The following is a 24,753-nucleotide window of genomic DNA, read 5'->3' on the forward strand; positions in this document are numbered from 1 at the left end:
TGCCTCCCTCACTTCACTCTCTCCTCCACTGACGGCTTAATTAAAGCCAGATATTCCAAAGGCCTCCATCCACTGTGTCCTACTATTAACCTGATTTATGGATCCCGATTGGAACATTAGGCTTAGCTTTTATAGTGGCTGCCAATCAAATACAACCCAGGCAAATGGCAAGGCATATCAATAAACTGCAATAAAAGGCACACCAGTTAAAATGTTAAAATGGCATAGTGGGTTACGATACTGCTCTATATATATATATATATATATATATATATATATATATATGTGGTAGACTGGGGTTCAAATTCATCATACTATACCAAAGAGAATCCCTATATGGGTTTTTGCTCTAGGCCATAAATAAATGTGTAAATTTACTTTACTATTCACTCTAAGGATGCCCTAATCCGATCCATCAATGCACATTTTTGTCCAGCATTATTGTCCAGGACTGAGGAGAGTTCTCAGAAAGTAAAAAAAAAAAAAAAAAGAGTTAAATTAGAGTCTGCAGTGTGGAACTATAATATCTCAAACTACATACAAAACTATCACTTAAATGCTCTAATTTATCAGTGGGAGAATTGAGCAGCTTTCTTTGTTTTAAACAAAACAGCACAACAGCAGGCTAATGCTAATACATGCTAACACATACTATGCTATAGAAACCCAAATCATAGCGCATTTCATGCACTGATTATGGACTTGATAATAAAACACAGTGGATCAACACCAGCAGATGACATGTCTCTCCAAACCATCACTGATCATCAGTAAATTTATATTTCGGAAATGTAAAATTTACTGATGATCAGTGATGGTTTAGAGAGACATGTCATCTGCTGGTGTTGATCCACTGTGTTTTATTATCAAGTCTAAAGTCAGTGCAGTTTTGTTTTCCCACAAAATCTTACAGCACTTCATGCTTCCCTCTGCTACTGACAACTTTTATGGAGATGTTGATTTCATTTTCCAGCAGGACTTGGCACACTGCCCACACTGCCAAAAGTACCAATTGGTCTTATATAAGATTCTAATTTTCTGTAAGCACTTAAAATAGATCACTCTGTGTTTAAGACATCTATATAATATATGAGTTTCACATTTTGAACTAAATTACTGAAATAAAGTAACTTTTTAATGATATTCTAATTGTTTGAGATGCACCTGCACTACTTACAGTATCTTGTCAAGCATTACTGTGAACAGTAACTTCTAAAAAAGGCTGCTTCATTGATTGGGTTTAAGCTCTCTGCACGGGTTCTTCACGGTTCCTGCTCAAAATCCTGGAGACGCTTCGCTGTATTAGCGTGCCGTTAGCATTGAGAGGTTTTTAACGTGAACAGCTGAAAGTGGATCACACAGGAGGAGTGGGTGTGGCTGAGAGTTAGAGAGCACTTTACTAAGACGCCCACTGAGAACAGTGTAATTCTGAGCCTCGGGCTGCAGGGTGGGTGTGTGTTGCCTTCACCTTTTTATTTCACTGGATTATTATTATTTCACACCAGCCATGAATCTGAACTGAGTCGGATCTTCACTCGAGACTGGTGACCTCTTCTGACAGCATACAAGGATATGCCAAAAGTCATGGGATGGGAAGTAGTATCCTATACATCCAATGGCTTTTTTTTTCTATATCCAATGAAAGCTATAGGAGCCTGCACTTACAAGATGACCTGCAGGATGTTTAATGGTTGTTGGGAGATAAATTTGAGCCCAATGCTGCTGGTAATGATCATTCCCACCCACTGTCCAGATTTCACTGTCTTAAATTTCTGTCTGACTTAAACAGATGAAGGTGTTCTGAAGCTATTCCCTTATTGAGGTAACACGTTAAGATCGTTTTACAACTTTTTTTCACTCCGGCCACTCTGGTCACTACAGGGACACACCCCCATCTCTGCAGACACACTCTCAGAGATGCCCTGTTACATTTATTTTCGCACTAGTAGTTTTTGCACAAGCTTGCACTGCAAATTTTAATTATTATATAATTGTGTATTTGCACTTTTTATATGGCTATTTATATATTTTATATATTATATATAATATTATAATATATTTATATATCTATCTATCTGTTATTCCATGATTTTTGCCATTTCCATTTTTATCTTACATTGTTTCTGTAAATACATATATAAATCTTTGGTACTTTGGTTTGGTTCTCCCAGCTGTATCCTCTGTTCCTACAAACAAATCCAATCCTATTAGTATGTGTGTGTAGTATGTGTGTGTGCAATTTGTTTGTTAAAATGCCACAAAAAATGGAATGGAATCCATAAACATATATCCCGTTCAGGCGCAGTGTTTACCGAACAGATAGCGGAGCTCTGCATTTCTCATTTTCCTTCACTTACACACATATGGGTTTATATTCCCACACAGATAAACAGATTTGGTGAATGGACTGTTTAGAGCGATCCTGCCCGTGACTCCGCTGACCCCAAATGCACCGTGAGAATCGGGGCAAATATTCGGGCACTGGAAATACACCAGCACATCCAGTTCCCCTCAGCTATGCAGGACAACTGGGCATTCACACGTAAAACTGCACAGCAAGTTGGGTAATTGGATTAGTTGTGGTTTAGTGGTGATTCGTTCATTACGTGACAGAATCTGTTCACTAGCCGGGAGAGTTTTATTCCCAAATAAGAAGAACCTTCAGGGACCAGAATATGTGCTTTCAGCAGAAACTGCTCCAGCCTGCGGCAGTGTTGACACTTCTCTCAGCGGTCACCCTGTAGCAGGGCACTGGCCCAAAGCAGGGGGGGGACTGCAGCTGACCCCTGGCACATACACACACACACACACACACATGGAGCCCAGAGTACTTCAGCACTGTTTTAGCAGCTCCCTGCAAGCAAGCAACCAACTACTGCAGGATCTACCAGATTCCCTCACAGATTACAGCTGTTTTCACACTGAACATGGAAAATGTGCAGTTGTGCTTTCAAACACATCATGCATTCAATAGGATATATATATATATATATATATATATATATATATATATATATATATATATATATATATATATATATATATATATATATATATATGCAAATACGCAGACTTTTGCTGCAGGACTGAGTTTGCTGCAGCAGTTGCACAGAGCCATATAAAGTTATATATCAACTTTTGGAACTTTTGCAATTTCCCAGAAAGTGGACGCATTTCTGCTGAAACCACATACAGTAATTTGATCCCCAATGTTTCTTTGGTACCACTTGTTTCTTGTTTGGGGAAAAAAACTCTCCCAACCAGTGGACACCCAAACAACAAAAATCACTGAATACCACATGCTGTCTCAGTTGCTTCATCCCGATTCGGCTCACATTGGGCCACTGCCTGGCTGCAGAGTATAATATGGGAATCGGGCCAAGACAAATGTGTCAATACTTCAGATACTGAGTATAATATTGGAATCGGGTTGAGCTGCATGTGTCAATACTCCGCTTGCTGAGTATAATATGGGAATCTGAACAAGCTGCATGTGTTAATTCTTCAGTTTCAGAGTAAAATATGGGAATCTGTCTAAGCTGCATGTGTTGATACTCCGGTTGCTGAGTATAACAGGGAAATCAGCCCAAGCCACGTGTCAATACTTCAATTTCCAAGTATATTATAGGAATCAGGCTAATTTGAATGTGTCAATACTCCGGTTGCTGAGTATAATATGGGAATCTGGCTGACCTGCATGTGTCAGTTTTCCAGCTGCAGAGTATAATATGGGAATCATGCTAAATCAAAAGTGTCAATAATCCAATTACTGATCATAATACAGAAATCGGTCTAAGCCACATGTGTCAATACTTCAGGTTTAGAGTACAATATGTGAATCAGGCCAAGCTGCATGTGTCATTACATCAGTTGCCAAGTATAATATGGGAATCAGACCAAGCCACATGTGTCAATACTTCAGTTTCCGAGTAAAATATGTGAATCTGGTTGACCAGCATGTGTCAGTAGTCTGGTTACTCATCAGCCCACACCACATGTGTTAATACTTCAGTTTCTGAGTATAATATGGGAATTATGCAGAGTGAGCTTCATGTGTCAATACTCTGGTTGGCAAGTATCATATGAAAAACCATAACTTTTACCAAAACTAACTACCAAAAGCTGTCTGCAATTAACCCAGTACACACACACAGATGCTTCCTTGAGAGCACCTCCCTCTTTTTTACCCAACCAGCAAGTTCCAAGAATACGCCAAGTGGTGCTGACAGCAGCTAAAGGCTGGAGCTGGGGGGCGTTCACCCCTCTTCCACTATTCTTTATAAGCAAGCAGAGTTTGAGCCTGCGACTGCTGACTGGGATATCCAGGTCTCAAACCCAGACCCCCGGCCACCTCCCCCCCTAAGCCAAATCCTCTTTAGGAAGGCATTCTGCTCGGCGCTGGAAGCCAATTCAGGAGAAATCTCGCTTAAGATGCTTTGCGTGATCGGCTACGTGATTCCGTCTGCATTCGGAGGTCCCAACCTGCAGTAACCTCTACCCACTGATTCACCCCCGTCACTCCAGAGCACCAGGGCCAGGACCGTTCACTGAGTCTCTCGCTCTCTCTCTCTTTTCCTCTCTCTCTCTTTTTCTCTCTTTTGCTCTCAAAGCTTCATTAGCATTCCTGGCAGTGGCCGGCTCAGCTGCTTTGAACCTGTGAGTGCTCTGATCACTCGGAACTGGGCCACTTCTCACCTCATCATTAAAGCCGGGCGCTGATTTGGGTCAGGTGTAGTTTATTTATTTTTTATTTGCAAAGCAGCTCGATATCTGACGGTGCGCGTGTACTAGCACTTTTCTTTAACACATGTTGCCGTGCCGAATCTCTTGGCTTGCCGCGTGTGGGCGTGTCTGAATTCAAATACAGCAACAGATGTAGTCAATCATAAATTTAAGGTTTTTACATTTTTAGTAAACCTCACTGTGATCTATAGTTGTATAGATCACAGTGAGGATTGTTGGAGTCAGCTTCCCCAGCACCATGGACATCTACACCTCCAGATGCAGGAAGAGGGCCACCTGCATCAGGAAGGATCCCACCCACCCAGCACATGCACTTTTTGTCCCGCTTCCCTCAGGACGGAGGCTGCGGAGCATCAAGTGCAAAACAACCAGACTGAGAAACAGCTTCATTCCGGAAGCTGTTAGACTCTTAAACTCCACTTAACAACACACTGCACTGACACACAAGGACAATTACTGCACAAACAAGGTCACTTTACCCGCACTGAGACACTTTAATTTCTACTGCTCTAATTCATTTCATGCTGCTATAGCACATTTGCACTCTGGACTTGTTGTTGCAACCTGTCTACTCTTTCTATTTATTTCATTGGGGTATTTATCTTTAACTATTTTGTATATTCTATTTTTATTGTATTCCTTATTGTACTTTTATCTATATATCTATTTAATAACAGCTCCTGGGTGTAAACTGGATCGTGAGATCACAATTTCGTTCCACCTCATGTACCACATAAGATGCGAATGACAATAAAATCTCCTTGAATCCTTGAATAAATCCGTATTCCGTTCTGTGTGTGTTTGAGGCTCGTATGTGTGTGGTGTGGCAGCCTGCTGTTCCCTGATTGGCTGGACGCTGCACGACTGGATTTATTTGAATAAAGTTGAGACCTGGTCTTTCTTCAACTTTCTTGCCGGAGGGCGGGGCTGCGTTCAACGCAACCCAGCATGCACCGTGGCACGCAGCGGCTCTCTCCATTGAAATGAATGTGATGCGCCTGGGCTTAAGTGCCAGTGGACGAGCACCGTGAGAGTGTCTGACAAGATCAGATCATATAGAATCAGATCAGAGAGAGCTAAGTAATGACAAAATACAGCAATCAAGCATAACATTATGACCACCTCCTTTTTTTTCGCACACACATTATCCATGTTTTGAGCTCAAGTGACCATATAGACACACTTTGTAGTTCTATAATAATTACATACTGTAGTCCTGTATCGGTTTCTCTGTATACTTTATTATTATTATCATCTTTTCAACCAGTTCTTAAATACTCAGACCCTACAGAAGAAAATAAAACACCAGAGAGCAGCTTTTATTGGGGTGGTGGGTCAATATTCTCAGCACTGTAGAGACACTGGCATGGTGATGGTGTGTTAGTGTGTGTTGTGCTGACTGCTGGCTGAGCTACATGTTTTAATACTCCGGTTGCTGAGTATAGTATGGAAATCGGACCAGAGAATAACCACAGAACGTCTGTCTCTGACTTTACTTTATTTATCTACAAGGTGTTTCAGCTGTAGGTAGGAGTGTGTTATAGAGTGGAGGACAGCGATTAAGTGATTGAACACAGCGTTTAAAAACTCCAGCAGCACTGCTGCAGTATCTGATCCACTCACTGTACCACCAGCACCACAACACACTCTACGAACACCCCATACACCCCCACCATCAGGCTAATCAGTGCTAATAATAATAATGATAATAATAGCTGCTAAGTTTTGAAGAACAGGGTGAGAAAGGAGGATGATAATGAAGTACAGAACTACAGTCTGTAATTATTACAGAACTACAGAGTGTGCTATATGATAAGGGAGTATTGTTGTTTGATGCTTGATCAGTGTTTTGTTTAGCTTTTAAAGTGGGGTACAGTTCTTTTATGTTCAGTAATGGGGCTCAGAGCTCAAAGTAGAGCAGCTTTTGTGGCGCGAGGGTGAGCGATGGGGAAGACAGTGTACCGGGACAGAGGGGGCAAGTTTTCATGCACTCCCTCTTCCTCTCCAGAGCCACTGGCGAACAAAGCTGGCCTTCATTACCCCCCCCATGCCCTGTACTATCACGGCAGCACAATGCTGCATATCAAACAGCTCCAGAGCCCCCTAAAGGCTTCAAAAACAATCCCCACCAACAGCCCGCGGGTTCGACCCTCCGCACGCCAGAGCGAGGGGTTAACCGGCTGGCCTGACGGCCGCTAATCAAGGATTCAGGAGACGCGAGTGGCCGGAGAAATTCGGAAACCTGGAAAGTTGGAAACCTGATCAGATCCGACTGACAGTATCATTCTCTTTAGTCCTGACTGAGCGCCTTTCAGAGCGGCTGCCATGGTAACGTGGGCAGAAAGTCGGCGAGAGATTGGTACCAGCTTCTGCCAAGGCCCTGTGCTAGCGGTGCTGCTAGCGGTGCTGCTGGTAGGCATGCGATAAGCAGTGCTGCAGCTCTGGGGGTTTATCAAAATGCAGAATGCTTATGAAGGGAGGCTGCTGATGCCTTCACATGCCAAACAGGGAACACCAGTGGCATCCTCACCTTCATTTGCATATCAAGCATAAAGTAAGGGAAGTGTCATATCATTCTCGTATTTGAATATAGTTACAGTTATTTACTGTAAAGCTATAAGAATATAAGAATATTTGTTCTACTAATAGTTGATCTACTGTATAGGTGAGCTGTCAACTGTGCACTGTGCAGCTTGATATAGGGTTTGTCAAGTGTGTCTTTGCTATCATAACGACGGGAAAAGTACACCTTGCACAGCTTGAAAAACGCAAATAATATGTAATGTAATAATTATCTTATTTAATTATGGGTGTGAAATAAATCAATCAGTGTGTCACTTGCTTATCATTCCCTTTAAGAGCCAGGTGATCTCTGACTTTGGCGGATTGCTATTTTAACAGTGCAGCTACCTGGACTTGACCAACACTCATCAGCAGAGGAAACTGACCTGCTCGTTCACGCTGTGAAGGTGCGCAGGAACAGCAATGTCATTTAGGGGAGCAGCAATGTTTTCTGTTGCCAAGATAGCAATACACCATAAATCTACCTGAACACACCTCACTTCCAGATCACTCTAGACAGATATTTAGCATATATTAAGCACTGTAGCTATTTAAACAATCTAGGCAGAAGACGTGAAAATAGACTGTTGGTGGGGTGTTAGATAGCGATGAGCACAGGGTGTAAGATTTATGTGAGGGTTTGTGTGAGAAGAAGAGGGAGAAGGAGAGAGTGAAGAAGAAGAAGAAGAAGAAGAAGAAGAAGAAGGTTTAAAACAGAGAGAGTTAGTTATGAGATTTAATCCATATAAATAGATTATACTAATACTAATACATGCTAATACTGTATATCACTAAGCTCTGTAAAAAAAAAAGTGATTTATGGGAAGTTCTTTTGCATAAAAAAAGGAACACATTAATTATTCCAGATTAATTACATGTGTTAGGTTGATACTGTAGATGCATTAATATTGTGTTGTAGTATTTTTTTTGTTGAATCACATTATTGTTTGTTACATCATTAGTATTAATATTTATTAATTAGCCTTGGTATTATGACTTTTGAGTCTTGGAAAGTTACTGCTGTTTCCAATAGAGACAAAAAATAAAAGATTTTATTTTAATTATTATTATTTTTACTGAAAATTTGAAGCTGTTATACTAAATAAAACTTTACCGCTGATTTAGTTTCTGTAGTGTATTCCTGACTCTAATTCCTGAGTAATGAGGCACGCTGTAAGAGGGGCTTATAGAGAGCTGTGTCTAATCTGCGGCTTTTTCTTAACGAGCGTCTTAATTCCCATGCATCATTAAGGAGACAATGTCCATGATCCGCTATGACTAAGAGGAGGGTGTTTTGGCAGCCTTCATAATACTGAGCTTGGAATAGATACTGTATGCGAGTAGAAGAGAAAAACGAGAGAGGCAGCCAGAGCATGAGTGCTCTCTCTCTCTCTCTCTCTCTCTCTCTCTCTCTCTCTCAGTTTAATGAATGAAGGTCTTCCGAGACGCTGGGTATCACGGCTCTGACGTCACGCACTGCCAGCTATGGTTACACACCCATGGGGATCCACACCCCTGTGCTCTCTCTCTCTCGTATACAGGAATACACGCTCTCAGCAGCACAAACAGTTGGAAATGAGGTTGGGTATCTATACTTTACTGAAGTAATTATTTATTTTCAAATTACTTTTTACTTCTACTTCTTACATTTTGACACAATAAAACCCCTATCCAGATAAATCTCTCCATCCAGATAGAGTGAATCTGATTGTAATTGGATGTAGAGAAGTGTAAACATATACCATTCCGACTCCCTATTGGTTTATACTGTGATCCATCATGCCTGCACACGTCACGCCCCCCTCCCTCAAGACTCAAGAGAACTCCAGACAAACTCCAGTCTAACTAAGCCTATTTAATATATTTACACTGTAGCTATTAAAATACATTCATTTATAATGGGGCATATATGCAGCTGAAACACTAGGGAACAGCCCAGTGCATCCCAAATGATATTATTAACATTAACATTTTAATAATAGGACATTATAGTCATTATGGCTTTTAGAAAAATGTGTTTAGGGAAGAGAGTAGTGCACTATAGGAATACTAGGTTATTATTAGTGATGTAGCAGCATGTGTATTCTGTATCAAATCGTCATATTATAAAGTTTGAGGTTTGGGGTTTCAAAGCATGCAGATGCAAATGCCACCCATTAATTGTGCATAAGTACACTATGGCTGGTTTATTTGTATTACTATTGTATCTGTAGTCTTGTTTGTTCCCCCTGTCTCTCGTCTCTCTCGCTCTTGATGCTGTGTGTAGAGAGAGTGACTGCATTATGCTTGTTTTTATCTCTCACTACTGCTTTAACCCTTTGGATTTGATCCACCAGTGCTATGAAAAAAACACATACACAGTAAAGCCAGGAAAAGAGAATAAATAAATAAATAAATAAACACACCGCTCCACACGCGGGATCGAACCCATGCTAGTGAACTGGCCGGGACAGGGCTGGGAAAAACGCCCTTATAAGGAGATAGGGAGCCTGAAAATGGGCAAAAAAACAAGAAACAAGAAAGGGAGCGAGAGACAGGGGAGGAATGTAAACAAAAGCTCACCAGAGAGGCATTTTATTTTTATTTTTTTTCATTATCGTTCATTATATTTCAAACAACCTCACAGGCCAGATTTTTCATGCCACCTATTGCCGACCCCTGATCTAAAGTGTACTATCTACTATTTTTTATTATGGTGACTAAATTGGCCAGTATAATAGCGGACGTGTTTAAGCAGTAATAAGACGTGTTTGAGCAGTGAGATTATGTATCCAGAAAAGGAAAGAAAAATGATGAAAAAGGCAAGAAAAAGGACGGATAATGCAGGTAGAATTCATTGCACAGAGGCTGACAATAAATCAATAGCCCTGTAGCGACTTTCATAAGGAAACTAAGCGAGTCAATTTTAATGTTCAAACAGAGACAATCCAATTATACAGCATATTGATTCTCTATTACCTGCAGATGATTGAGGCCGGGCAGCGGCGGGCGGGCGGGCGGGTGGGGGTGAGTATCAGAGGTCGAGCTCGAGGAGTGAAAAGGCATGTAATACATCTCCCTATACGGAAACGCCGCGGCGTCCTCACCTGGTTCTGCTTTGCACATAAGTAGATCTAATCTCTCATTTCCTGGAGTAGTGGCAAACAGATTAAACCCATCTGGCCCTTCCGCCGTCCAAAAAAACGGACCGCGTCTCTCTAATGTGTTCCTAATAACGATCGTGTGTCCGTCTTTCTGGGTGATTCGTGACTGTTTCTGTGGTTCAGGGTGTTTATACAGGTTTATATATAGTGGACATATTGTGAATTTAGGCCGGTCTTATGAATTCAATAGATCACACCACAAACTCAGCAGTCTCCTCATAACTCTTCCGTGGCCTGAGCCGTCACCTCTCCTCCAGACGAGCCGGGGAAGGAGCGCGAGCCGTCCACGCGAGAGACAGTGTGGGGATTTAGAGAGACAGGCTATCAGCTTCGCTACGCCCAACAGGAGTGAGGTAGCCAAGTGAAAAAGCCAACATAATGGATAGCACCCAAGGAGAGCAGCGAAGCAGAGAGCAGAGAATGAAATAGCAGCACTTCTGGCTATTCATCATGACTCTGGAGGACGGACACAGCGAGCTCAGTCATGGCTGAACAGCCATCTTCTGCGCTGGTGCTACAAAAAAAGGCGTTTATGGAAGTTGAATTGACATATTCCCGAAAATGCACTGTTTCTTAAAGACTGGGACTTCTGTTGTGTTCTGTTTAGATTGCAAGTCAGATTTCATAACTAGGAATGATGCAGCGTTAATTGATTGATTGCTTAAGTTTTGGACAAGGTAAAACTCAAAGCTGCAATTAAGTATTTGGTTTGAGATTAAGGCTGTGTTCCAATTGTCTACTACACACACCAATAACACACTAGTGCAAAGTCAGATTTCATTTTCCAGCAGGACTTGGCACACTGCCCACACTGTCAAAAGCACCAAAAGGTCTTATTTAATATTCTAATTTTCTGAGACAATTTTCAGATTTTTGGGTTTTCCTTGGCTGTAAGCCATAATCATCAACAATAAAAGAAATAAACATTTATAATAGATCACTCTGTGTTTAATACATCTATATAATATATGAGTTTCACATTTTGAACTGAATTACTGAAATAAAGTAATTTTTCATTGATATTCAAATTTTTTGAGATGCACTAGTACATATAGGTATAGACTATATACTAATCTTATTAGAATGGGTTTATCAGGTTACTACACAAAATATCAAAATGCTAACTCTTATAGTACTATTAGTACTAACAGTGACTATAATGCTTTTGCTATGCCAATTTATTTATCACTGCAAGTTTTCTGGATGCCACCAACTGCAATTTTCTTTCCAAATCTATTCAAAACTATTAAGACATTTTATTTACACTACTACATACTTCATACTTCATACTCAAAAACTAGTTAGTATCAGTTGTTAATTAGTGTGCAATTTGGACGAACAAACAGAGTCTTCAGGTAAGAATGGTAGTATAATGAGAAAGCATGGCATGGGAAGTGGCAGCATGTTGCCTTATGGTTTCTTGGTTGTTTAATGCAATGCAAGGGACTTGGTGTTAATTTTATCATTTTATAAACCTTAAAAAAAATCTCCTTACTTTTATTCTGCAGTGAATTTGATGAAGGATTGGTCTGATAAATATTATATTTAGTTATATTTGCACGCTCATCTCATCTACTGTATCACTGTTATCACCTTTATCTTTTCTCTTCATACATTTGTGGCCTCATACAAACGGAATAATCCAATCATGCAACCCTACACATGGCAACAGGAGCGGATAGCTTCCACACTTGCAGTAGACTGACCGCACCAGGAACTACTTGAAACAAACCCTGATTTCAAGAGGATTAGGGATCGGTAGCTTATTGTGGTTCGCTCCAAAACTCTCTACACCTTGTCTGAAACCTTCTCCTGAAATCTCCTTACTTTTATTCTGCAGTGAATTTGATGAAGGATTGGTCTGTTAAATATTATATTCATAATATTTAAATCTGCACGCTCATCTCATCTACTGTATTACTGTCACAGTTTAGCCCATGTCTGTCTCCCTCATTTGGTCTCTTGTGCTCCTGCCCCCCTGTTTTCCTGTCTTGTGTTTCCAGCCATGTGCTTTTTTGAGCACATGGCATTGTTTTGTTATTGTTCTGTCTCCGCCCTAGCCCCGCCCTAGCCCTGCCCAAGCCATTAGTGTTGTCACCTTGTGTCTCATTTGTAACTCCGCCCCCTCATTACTTCCACAGGTGTCCCTAGTGTGTGCCTGTGTATAAATACCTCATGTGGTCCATTGTTCTCTGTCGCGCTTTTTGTTTGACCTTGTCCCGTGTGTTTGTTATTTTGGTCTACAGTTCTGGTTTGTTATCTTTATAGTGTTTTGTTCCTTGCTTCTCAAGACCTAGTTTATCTTTTGTTTTATAGTCTTTAAGTGTTTAATTTAAGTGTTTTCTTTGTCTCAGTTTTTGGTTTGCTTTTTTTGTCATGTCTAAAAATAAATATGACTTGCATTTGCATCCGGCCTCCTCCTCCATGTTACAATTACATTAGAGCCACTGGTATCAACTTTGTCTTTGTTGCTTTATACATTCGTGACCTCATACAAACGGATGTCGCGTTCCCCAGAGCTCTCTAAAGGCCTGTGTGGTTTGAGACGGAGCCAAGAGTTGTAAAATAGTCAATGGCTGTGATTCTGCTGCTTTAAATAGACATCCCCCTGACGCTTAGCAAATCTGTCTGACCTGAAGTTTTCCTCCAGGCGTTAAGAGTTAATTCATAACCGCGGATCTTATAGCGCCCGAGATTTTATTTTTAGCAGCTTTCATTACACGTTTTCCTCCAGCCCAGACTGAGATGTGCTCCCTACACAAAGCTGAGCGATGGCAGGCAGCTTGTGATGGCAGGAAACGTCTAAATTGTCTCATTATGGAGAGGGGTTATGACAGGCTGAGCAGGGGGAGAGGAGCGCGGTGATGTACTCGGGTTGGGCTCCAGCTGTCCAGGTGTAATTACGGCCTCTCCCGGCTGCTCGGCTCCATCAATCCGGGAGTGTTTGCCCCCTCAGAGACGCTTGGGCGCTATTCCTCCTGTCATGTTGCGAGGGATGTGCGGGCCTGAATGATGGGCTTCTCTGACAGGTAGAGCAGGGCTAAGACTCTGTTTTTCAGTCTGTTTTTTCTCTGATGTTCCTGAAACACCTTCAGAAGTCTGGCGAGAAAGAAGAAACTGGGAAAATGGTCTATACCCTGGCGAATAAGAGATGACTAAGTTTTCATACTTCCAGAATATGTCCAGAATACATGAGTCTGCACCATTGCATGAAGCAGTCAGGTTCCAAAATAACCCAATCATGCAACCCTACACATGGCAACAGGAGCGGATAGCTTCCAAACCTGCAGTAGACTGCCTGCACCAGGGACTACTTGAAACAAACCCAGCTGAATCAGCTGAATGCAGGCAGAATTAACTGAACTATTTCTGGTACAATTACAAGAGGATAATGGCAGGATTATGGAGCATATTGGGGAAAATTTGTTTTGCAGTTATATTTTCCCAAGTTTTTAAAGGCAAATATGCAATAGAGCCTTTCTACGCTTCTAACAAATTAAAATCGGAAATGTTTTTTCCACAGATTCGATACATTTGGTTGTGTGTAAAAGCTGTTTTGGAGCGAAACCAGAGTAGACTACCAATGCCCGATCGACCTAAAATCCTAAAATCAAGGTTTATCACTTAAAACCCTTTAATGTCCCAAAAATCAACAGTACGCCTTATAACCCAATGCGCTTTATATATTAAATCTTTCAAGTAAAGAGCATCCCTTGCTATTTTTAAGAAACACCTGAAGACAGAGCAATCATGCAACCCGACACATGGCAACAGGAGCAGATAGCTTTCACACCTGCAGCATACTATATGACCTCATTTACAACAAAAACGTTAATGATTGAAATCTGTAAGGTTTCTCAAGTTTCCCATTGGTTACAATAAATTTCCATTGGTTGCTATATGGAAGTTCTTTACTCTCATAAAAAAACTACAGAATTATAATTATTATTAACTTTAAATAATTAGGTCCTACAATAGAACCCTGTAGAACTCCCTAGTTCCCAAATGTTTTTGTGTTATAATTAAAGGTTGAATGATTAACCTATGGTTTAAGGGAGGCCATGTACAGTATACACAGTAGTTCTTTAAATCGTCCTGCTATTTCCCTCAAGCTTCCTCAAGCTTTTCTCAAGCTTTTAGAGATATCTCAGTTGGCATACACCTTACTGACAATCATTTGTAGCTTGTAAAAGTCAACAAGAATCACGCAGTAGCCTCAGTAGGTGTTTTTTTTTTGTGTAAGTTTCAGTTTGATTTTGGATGGTATATGGTTTTAAAATGTGTGAGAGACACTGCTCTACAGATTTCTGACTGAGGAATGCTCGCGTAAACCATAAGCGGATTCATAGGTAATGCATTCAGCAGTATTATCCTTCCCAGTGGTTCAGTGAAACAGTGGGTCATGCTTCTGTGGTTTAAGTACACTCATTAACATACAAACAGTTTGACGCAGTGGTTAAACAGTACCAGTAACAGTGGCTTTTCATTTCGGGTGAAACCCAAACTAATTGGTTCTGGCACTGATAGCATGAGTGTGTTTTGAATTATGTTCGATACAAAGCTGCCTTTGTTATTATTCACAAACCGCTTGACAGGAAGTCAGCTAACAACAGTTCTGACATTAGCTATGGTTATGAATTAGTCTCAGCTCAAGTGTCAACTTCTCACTTTTAAAGGCTTGGCTGAGCTCCAGCATCCTGCTCCATATGTTCCCATATGCCAAAACGCTAGAGTTTAATGTAGAGGTCATGAGGCTGAACAATGTTGATAAAAACACTGATGTTGTGATATAAAAAGGCAGGATTTTTTTAAATCCACATTCCTCCAGAAAACAATAATGACATAATAACATGGCATGATATTAATAATCATCTGTGTATTGAAGATTGGGGTAAAATAAATTACATACCATATTTTTCGGACTATAAGGCGCACTTAAAACCCTTTAATTTCCCAAAATTCAACAGTGCACCTTATAATCCGGTACTCCTTATGTATGAATTCTACCAGTAAGGTATTAAGGCTAGGTGCAGCAGCATTAGCATTAGCCGCTATCCGCAGTGCTTGGTTAACCGCATTCAGAAACGAATATATTAGACTGTAGTCTGCTTATTTGCTGTGTTAAAACAAGCTATGTGGGACAAACTGCTAGCTGATCGTGTCCTGGGTTACTGGAACACTCAGTTGTTCCCTGTCTAGTGCTATTGGGCAGCATTTACGTCCTGATAGCGCTGCAGTTAGTGGCTAATGCTAATACTAATGCTGCTGCACCCAGCCTTACTACTGGAGAAACTTTACTGAAAACTTAGACAACCTAAGACAAAATATTGGAAATCTTAGCTTACTGTAAATAAATGGAAGCTGTTAACTTGCAGTTTCTGAGGCTGGTAACTCTGATGAACTTATCCTGTACAACAGAGGAAACTCTTGCTCTTCCTTTTCTAGGGCATCCTGATGAGTGCCAGTTTCATCATATTGTTTTTGATGGTCTTGAAATTGTTGTAGATTGATCACCCTTCCATTCTTAAAGTCATTTTTTTCTTTACTTAGTTAAAAACATTAAAATTACTGCAAGAAATTTAAGTAATTAACTCTTGATGAGTTCAGCACAGCTGTTAACTGAAAGCCTGAATTCCAGGTGACTCTACATCATAAAACTGGCTGAGAATGTGGAAAGGTGTCTCTATATAAGCAAGCAGTGCTACTTTTAAAGAATCTAAAATATATATAAAAATATATTCTGGATTGTTTAACAATTTTCTGTTTACTAAATAATGTCAAAACGTTTTTTAATGGTAATGTATGTATTATTTCTGCCTATTGCACTGTAAACTTATATGTTGTTTGAACTCAAATGATTTAAGTCTGTTTTACATAAAATTTGATATTTCTAAACAATACTCAACTATTTTGAGTTAGTTGAACATTTGTGGGCACATATACTGTACTATTCAAACTGAGATCTTTGAGTTGAACCAACTTATAATAACTGAGTTTAGTCTGTTGCCATTGGCAGCTTCTTTTCCATTGGCTTTTGGCACAATCTATTTGCATACTGGGTGTGTCCAACAGTTTCTGACTAACACTCACCATCAGTGTGTAGTGATTCCCCCTGGGCTACCTTACAAATAAATCAAGTTCCCTTTTAGTTGTAATAACTTGATGTTTTAATTTATACTAACTCAAGTTTTTATTTATCATTACCATACCTGTCACGTCTCCCGTTTTGGCCAGGAAACTACCGTATTTTACTCCTCTTTCCCGCCGTCCTCCCGTATTAGTATTTTCCCGTAAATTTCCCGTATTATACTGAATAAAAAAATATATAGGCCACAGGCGACAATGCACTGACCGCTGTGTGTCTCTTAACCAATCGTGGTGCCGGTTCAAGGAGAAAGTCCCGCCTTTCAGGAGAAACAGCCAATCAGCTAGCTGGTTTTGCGGAGCGCAGTTTAGTGTGCGGGAAGCCCCGCCCCTCCCCTCGCTGTGAGTTCAGGCAGCTAGTCAGAGCAGCTGTCGTTAAAACTAATCTGGATATACGGAGATTTTTCTAAAAGAAAGGTAATTAACCATGTAAACTGTGATGAGATTGTTTCTGATAGCTGGTTAAAAAGACTCTTCTCTGAATCAAAACATAAATTAAACCCACTGTGTGTTTAATAAAATATAGCTTGTGACTCAGTTAGCTTAACTTTAGAATTAGCTAGATAGATATTCAGGGTTTGAGAAAAATCTACATATATATATATATATAATGCCCTGCCCTAATGTGCCTGATCAGCCAATAACTATCATTTCCAAACTCTATTAGTTCAGGGCTAGTTTTAGGGTTTGTTAGAATTTGTTTACATCTCAAGTATTGTGGTAATGTATTATAATGTAATGTAATGTATTATTTAGAAGGGGTAGAAGAGATGGTTGAGCTGGAGAGAGAGAAAATGTGGAGAGGGCTGAAATTAACTGAACTGATCAGGAGTGGACTGAACGATAGAAAGAAGTATTAATGAAAGATTATTAATTGTGTAGGCCCCTTAGGACTATTATTTACTTATGGAATATATCTGGTCCATGTCCTTTTTGTAAATTTGTGCACCCTTCAATTTCAATTTTAAATCTATTAAATAAAAAAAAATATATATATAATATATATATAATACTTTTTTCTTTATGAATAAAGTAATAAATGCTTAAATAAAGCACACTGTCTGTTATAAGTATAAAAGTTGTCTAAATTAAAGCAAACAAAGGCTCTGCTGTCTTTAAAGGGATATATATTCACCCTTTGCTCTCTGAAGGATGGGAATAAAGGTGGTCTGTTGGTGGGAGATGTTAGGAATGTGTTGATCCTGCGTGAGTGATGTCACTCACTTTCTTAACAGGAGAAGTTTAATGGGAGAGTGTGTTTACTCTGAGTGCTCTCTGAGAGATGCCTGTTTTACAGGCGGGGGGGGGGTTGGTGGGGGTTGTTGGGGGTTTATCAGCTGGACGTCGTGACAGAGACGGATGCAGAGGTTAAAGCAGGAGGACGAGCTGCAGGAGGGAGATGAATTTACAGAGCTGTGAGGATGTGAGGAAATAATTGGGGGCTGCTCTGATGAATGGGAGGGTTTATATTATATGATGATGTTAAAGGACCTGAGTGAAAGCAGCGGCCGGACGTTTACCGAATCCCCAATGAGAAACGAGATTGATTAATGATCTCGTCTTTAAGCTCTTCTCATCCAGTTTAGTTCATTTAGGTTTAGATTTACACAGAACTACATTCAATCTGCTGCAGAGGTTTCTATTTACCCTTTAACTGTGTATCTGAAGGTATGGGGAAATTAGATATAAGACTTTTTAATATCAATTAGAGATAAAAATTAAGACAATAATTAAGTAGCGAAAGGCAATCGACACCAATATTAAGTGTACAGCCTTTACAGTAAGCCAATATTTCAAACAAAAATACAGTACCATTCAAAATTTTGTACACATCTCTTCTAATTTAACATGCTTTATTTTGTTTTAAGATTTTTTACATTGAACAAAAAGTGTTAAAATAGAATATCGTCACTGTCCTATAAAAAAAACACTTATCTCCATTTTTGTCGATTTCTAGTTTACTACAAAATTAGAAAAGACAAACTGTCTCTTACACTGTGCCACAATTTCGTGATGAATGAACCAATAGAAACTCTCCAGAATGACCTGAAATAAACTCTTTTTTACACTGACTTCCATTGAAAGTTTACAAGGTTTTTTCTCTCTCCTGTAAAGTTGCTGTTTTGGAGATAAGTTTTTTTTATTGGACAGCAACGATATGTTTTATACTTTAGATTAGATAAGTTTACATTTATCTTTGAGGTCAGATCTGCACACTTGGTGAGATTTTTTTTAATCTCAGTGTCTTCATGAGAGAGAGTCACCTGGAATAGTTTTCTCAGCGTCTTGAAGGAAGGAGTTTCTGGAGGTGCTGCTGAACAATAGTTGCAATTTTTTGTCTCCCTTTTGTGTCCCTTAATTGTTTCAATGTCTTTAATATTAATCTACAGTGTAGAAAATAAACTAAATAAAGAAAAAGGCCTGTGGTAGATGGATTTAAAATGATTTAAGACATTTTTAAAACAAGTTTTTTGAATGTCTGTTGTTTTCCCACGTGTTCAGTCCAGAATACATGAGTTTACCATAGAATACCATAATGTGAAGCAGTTACAAAAAAATAACCCAATCATGCAACCCTACACGTGGCAACAGGAGCAGATAGCTTTCACACCTGCAGCGGACTGACCAGTACTCTGGACTATTCCAAAAATTCATACGATTTTTAAAACACCAGTGCAGACATGGACATGGAATAAAACCCAAAGGGAAAAAGAACTAAAACTGTGATTCAAATGGATTATAGTGGGTCTCAGATTAATCAGATAAAATGTTGACACACAATCTTTAATAATAAAATTTGTGTCAGATCCTGAGAGTTCCATTGTTTAGGGCTAAATTACTGAACTAACTCTGAACTGACGTATTTGGGAACTCAAAATAGATTTTCTCAATTGATAAACGAAAACACATAAAAAACTTTTCCAAAACTTTCTGAGTATTTTTATTTTTCCAAAACTTCCATTCCTGGAAGTTGCTATTTTCAAATTCCATGAATTTTCCAGATTTTTCATGACCGTATGAACCCTGTACTGATAAAAAAGGATAAAAACTGATTTAAAAAAACACCAAAAAGAAAATGATGTAGCCAACAGTAAACACAGTGGTCACTCAGAACTCAGAACACCCATTCAGAAATGACCATTGACTCTGCAGCTAAATCTTTACAACCCAAAGCTGCTCTAGTTTAATGAATCCTAATTTGTCCAGATTATTAAATCTTCCTCTCTGTTTGGGTCCGAAGAGGTTAATTTTCCATTTTCATGCAATTTAGTGCAATACTGGACTCTGTCTTTGGCTCCTTCACCAAGGAAGTCTCAGAAACCCCTCAGAAAAGAGGAGATCAGTGGTTGAAAGAGATCAGAGATCAGACAGATCAGATATGAGAGCACAGATGACTATAACCCCCCCCCCCACACACACACACACACACACACACACAACCCCCAAATACCCGGGAGGAGGACTTTGATTTCCTGCGGAGGTGAAAGGTTAGTGGGATGTGGATCGCTCTCGAGAGTACAAGCCTGGCTTAAGAGATCTAACCACCCTTATTGAGAGATGACTTAAAACATCTGGGCAAATTCAGAAGATTTGGTGAACACACACACGCACTCCTCCATACTCAAAAACATAAACAGCTCTGGAAAAAAATAAGAGAGCACTAAAAATGAAGAGTTTCTTTGATTTTTACCAAATTGAAAACCTCTGGAATATAATCAAGAGGAAGCTGGATGATCACAAACCATCAAACCACCAAACTGAACTGCTTGAATTTTTGCACCAGGAGTAAAGCAGCATAAAGTTATCCAAAAGCAGTGTGTAAGACTGGTGGAGGAGAACATGATGCCAAGATGCATGAAAAAACTGTGATCAAAAAACAGGATTATTGCACCAAATATTGATTTCTGAACTCTTAAAACTTTATAAATATGAACTTGTTTTCTTTGCATTATTTGAGGTCTGAAAGCTCTGCACCTTTTTCTTATTTCTGCCATTTCATATATTTTGCAAATAAATTCTCTAAATGAGAATATTTTTATTTAGAATTTGGGAGAAATGTTGTCTGTAGTTTATAAAATAAAACAACAATGTTCATTTTACTCAAACATAAACCTATAAATACCAAAATCAGAGAGCACTTCAGTTTCTCAATCAGTTTCTCTGATTTTGCTATTTATAGGTTTATGTTTGAGTAAAATGAACATTGTTGTTTTATTCTATAAACTACAGACAACATTTCTCCCAAATTCCAAATAAAAATATTCTCATTTAGAGCATTTATTTACAGAAAATGAGAAATGACTGAAATAACTAAAAAAGATGCAGAGCTTTCAGATCTCAAATAATGCAAAGATTGCATTGGTAGGATATCATTGGTTTTTAATCACACTTTTTATGCATCTTGGCATCATGTTCTCCTCCACCAGTCTTCCACACTGCTTTTGGATAACTTTATGCTGCTTTACTCCTGGTGCAAATATTCAAGCAGTTCAGCTTAGTGGTTTGATGGTGATCATCCATCTTCCTCTTTGTTATATTCCAGAGGTTTTCAATTTGTTAAAATCAAAGAAACCCGTCTTTGATTCATTTTTAAGTGCTCTCATATTTTTCCAGAGTTGTATTTTACTTTCTAACATGGGTGGTGGTGGTATGTAGTGGGGTACATTTTGCTTGGGGCCCGCAAAAGCCTTGAAATGGCCCTGGTGAAGAGCCAAGTATATACGAAATCAATCAAGTCTTTTTTCATGACTAGAAAACAACAGCAACTGAATCAGAACTGAACGCACTGCAGCAGAAACGTATATACCATTACTGAAAGGTGTATACCTGAATCCACACCGGCTGCCCTGCAGACAGATAGAGTATCTGGATCTAGAACCGAACAGTCTTAATTTCTTTCCATGCAGATTGAGAGCAGCAGGGTAGCAGCTGTTGCATATTTTATAGTGTGTGATTATTTCAGTCTGTGAGCTCTTCCAGGTCATTTAAGCTTTAACTAAAGCAATTACGACTTGTTTTCTTGCACATTTTGAGCATTTCTCTCTAAACTGACCGGCTCTTTTTCCACCCGCAGGTCCAATGGCCTCCACCGAGCATAGCAAGGAGCTGGAGGAGGTGGGGAGCATGCGGACTCCACTCCGGCAGAACCAGGCCCGAGCCGGGCGGAGCCAAAGACCCTCCAGCTGGAGGAGGAGACGCCCTCGGCCTCGCCTGTCCCACAAGGGACCCATGCCGTTTTAGAGCAAGGTCAGTTTCTAACACTTAAAACTGGAACAACGGACAAAGTCAGGCCTGTCACGATCATTTACGATATATTGTCCTAGAAATAACAGCAGTAAAACGGTAGTAAAGTCACTTTAAAAGCATTGTATGTCACTGATATAATAAGAATATAATAGCATAATGAAATGCTATGCAATGACACTCTTAAATATACTTTTAATGGAACATAAATTGTGTTAAAATCCATAATGATTCACATTAAAGCAGCAGTCCCTAAGATTTGTTTCTTCAACTTGAAAATAACATGATTTCTGAGTTGGGAGGGGCCACAATATTCAAATGAATGGCATTAGTGTCCTGCCAAAACTTCCCTGCCAAGCCTAATACTGTATAATACGATCATTAAAATCTCTAAAAACAGAGTAGTCTGGTAGGTTTGCTGGATATAATTGCTTTGTTTTTACAATATGTCAGCAAATTAAATAAAACAAAGAACTAAAACATATCAAATTTTCAAATTTTTTCAGTCATTCCGTATTTTACTTTAAAAGTACTCTTATGCATGCCCTCTGCAATTGCACATTCTCACCAGAGAGGTCTCCAAATCCCCAAAACATACAGATTGTCACTTTAATGGGCTCCACATGCTAAACAAATATAAAAAGTACTATTTTATGCATACAGTATATTTAGTCAAGTTATATTTATCAAGGCTCTTATTCTGCTATTTATGAGTGATTAGAAAAATTGAGAAACATCCAAAACAAATAAAATAAAACCACTAAAAACAAAACAAAGAAATCAACATTATGCATTTTTTACACTAATGTAATTCACTTGTCATAAAAGATATAGTGAATAATACTGAGGTCTGCAAAAACTTAAATTGAAGTAAATTGAGTTCATGTCCATACATTATATTCTACCATAGGTCGATACAGTATGTAAATCCCAATGATGGCCCCATATAAGGCATTTTAATCCAGCTACTACTTTAATCGCTAAAACCAGCACATATACAGAACTATAAAGAACTATTCTGTGATTTTTAGGAAGATCAAACAGATTAGAGAAGTCAGAGCGACATCCAAGCATTCCTCTTTGATCATAAAGCTCTTTGATAAAAGAGAAATGGAAAATGCATCTGAGCACGTAACCGTTCTACCATTCATCCAATCGCTTTATTTCACTGAAAAAAAAAGAAAAGAGACAAATCCATTACTTTGATTTTCATTTGTAAATGGACGCGAGTGGCAGGCTCTGTGAAAAGCTGAATCACAGTATAGCTTTTACTTTCTCTGAGCGCGCTCTCGCCCGCCCGCCGAGGCGGTTTAGGGAAGCTTATGTGTAACTGGAGGAGAGGGAAACTGTAACCGACATGCCCTCCCGTTCTCTCGCTTTCCATGAATTGGGGGTTGCTGTCTACTCCGAAAAAAATAACATCCTTATGAGATTACTGGACTTTAGACTTCTGGCTTTAGAGGGTTCATTCACATCCAGTAGAACTGCAGTTCTCCCAGACAGAAATGTAATATACAACCAGAACAAAGGAAGCCAGTGTAGCTACCAAAATCAACCTGCCCAGAGTACATAAACACTTCCGTTATTCTGATAAAAGCAATGAAATCCACTTACCAAAAAGACAACACCAACACTGGTGGTCCGTTTCTAACCTGGACCAAAGAATATTTGATTATTTGATGTCTGGATAAACAGTCCGGATTTATGCGAATGCTCTTTCATTCTTAAGACTTAACTAAAATAATTGTTGTCCATAGTTTATAAAATAAAACAACAATGTTCATTTTACTCAAACATAAACCTATAAATAGCAAAATCAGAGAAACTGATTCAGAAACTGAAGTGCTCTGTTATTTTTTTTCCATAATCAGATTCTCTGATTTAGCTATTTATAGGTTTATGTTTGAGTAAAATGAACATCGTTGTTTTATTCTATAAACTACAGACAACATTTCTCCCAAATTCCAAATAAAATTACTGTCATTTAGAGCATTTATTTGCAGAAAATGAGAAATGGCTGATATAACAAAAAAGATGCAGAGCTTTCAGACCTCGAATAATGCAAAGATTGCATTGGTGGAATAACCCTGTTTTTAAATCACAGTTTTCGTGCATCTTCTCCTCCACCAGTCTTACACACTGCTTTTGTATGCTGCCTGGTACAGAACTCAAGCCTCGCTCTAAAAGTTGTATGATGTTGACCATATATTGACTAGTGATGCTAATAAACCAATAATAATGCTAAACGATGCTTGCAGTAGTGATGCTAACCACATGGTAGCAATGCTAAGGCTAGGAGCCCACTGCTAACACTGAAGTAGTAATAGGCAAGACTGGCATTGTTAATGCTAATGTATGGCTGATTTATACTTCTGCATTGAGTCAACGCATTGCCTACGTTTAAACTGCGATGGAAGGAAGGTGTGGTGAACCAATCACAGCTGCTGCTGTCCATGTCATGCAACACATACAGCTCTGGAAAAAAAAACAAATTAAGAGAGCACTTCAGTTTCTGAATCAGTTTCTCAGATTTTGCTATTTATAGGTTTATGTTTGAGTAAAATGATCATAGTTGTTTTATTTTATAAACTACAAAACAAAATTTCTCCTAAATTCCAAATAAAAATATTGTCATTTAGAGCATTCATTTGCAGAAAATGAGAAATGTCTGAAATAACAAAAAAAGATGCAGAGCTTTCAGATCTCAAATAATGCAAAGAAAAAACAAGTTCATGTTCTTAAAGTTTCAATATTTGGTGGAATAACCCAGTTTTCATGCATCTTGGCATCATGTTCTCCTCCACCAGTTTTACACACTGCTTTTGAATAACTTTTTGCATTTACTCCTGGTGCAAAAAATCTAGCAGTTCAGTTTGGTTGGATGGCTTGTGATCATCCACCTTCCTCTTGATTATAT

General features: G+C 39.1%; 1 protein-coding gene across 1 annotated transcript in view; it reads left to right on the forward strand.

Annotated features, from left to right (window-relative positions):
* Positions 1-24,753, forward strand: part of apln (apelin) — a 47,194-nt gene that overhangs the window by 11,228 nt on the left and 11,213 nt on the right. Inside the window, exon 2 of the mRNA XM_015607153.3 lies at positions 21,667-21,839. Coding sequence (XP_015462639.3) covers positions 21,667-21,833 — 167 coding nt within the window. The 3' untranslated portion in view covers positions 21,834-21,839. The remainder of the gene's footprint in view (positions 1-21,666; positions 21,840-24,753) is intronic.

This window comes from Astyanax mexicanus, chromosome 10 (genome assembly GCF_023375975.1).
Source record: "Astyanax mexicanus isolate ESR-SI-001 chromosome 10, AstMex3_surface, whole genome shotgun sequence".
Lineage (NCBI taxonomy): Eukaryota > Metazoa > Chordata > Actinopteri > Characiformes > Acestrorhamphidae > Astyanax > Astyanax mexicanus.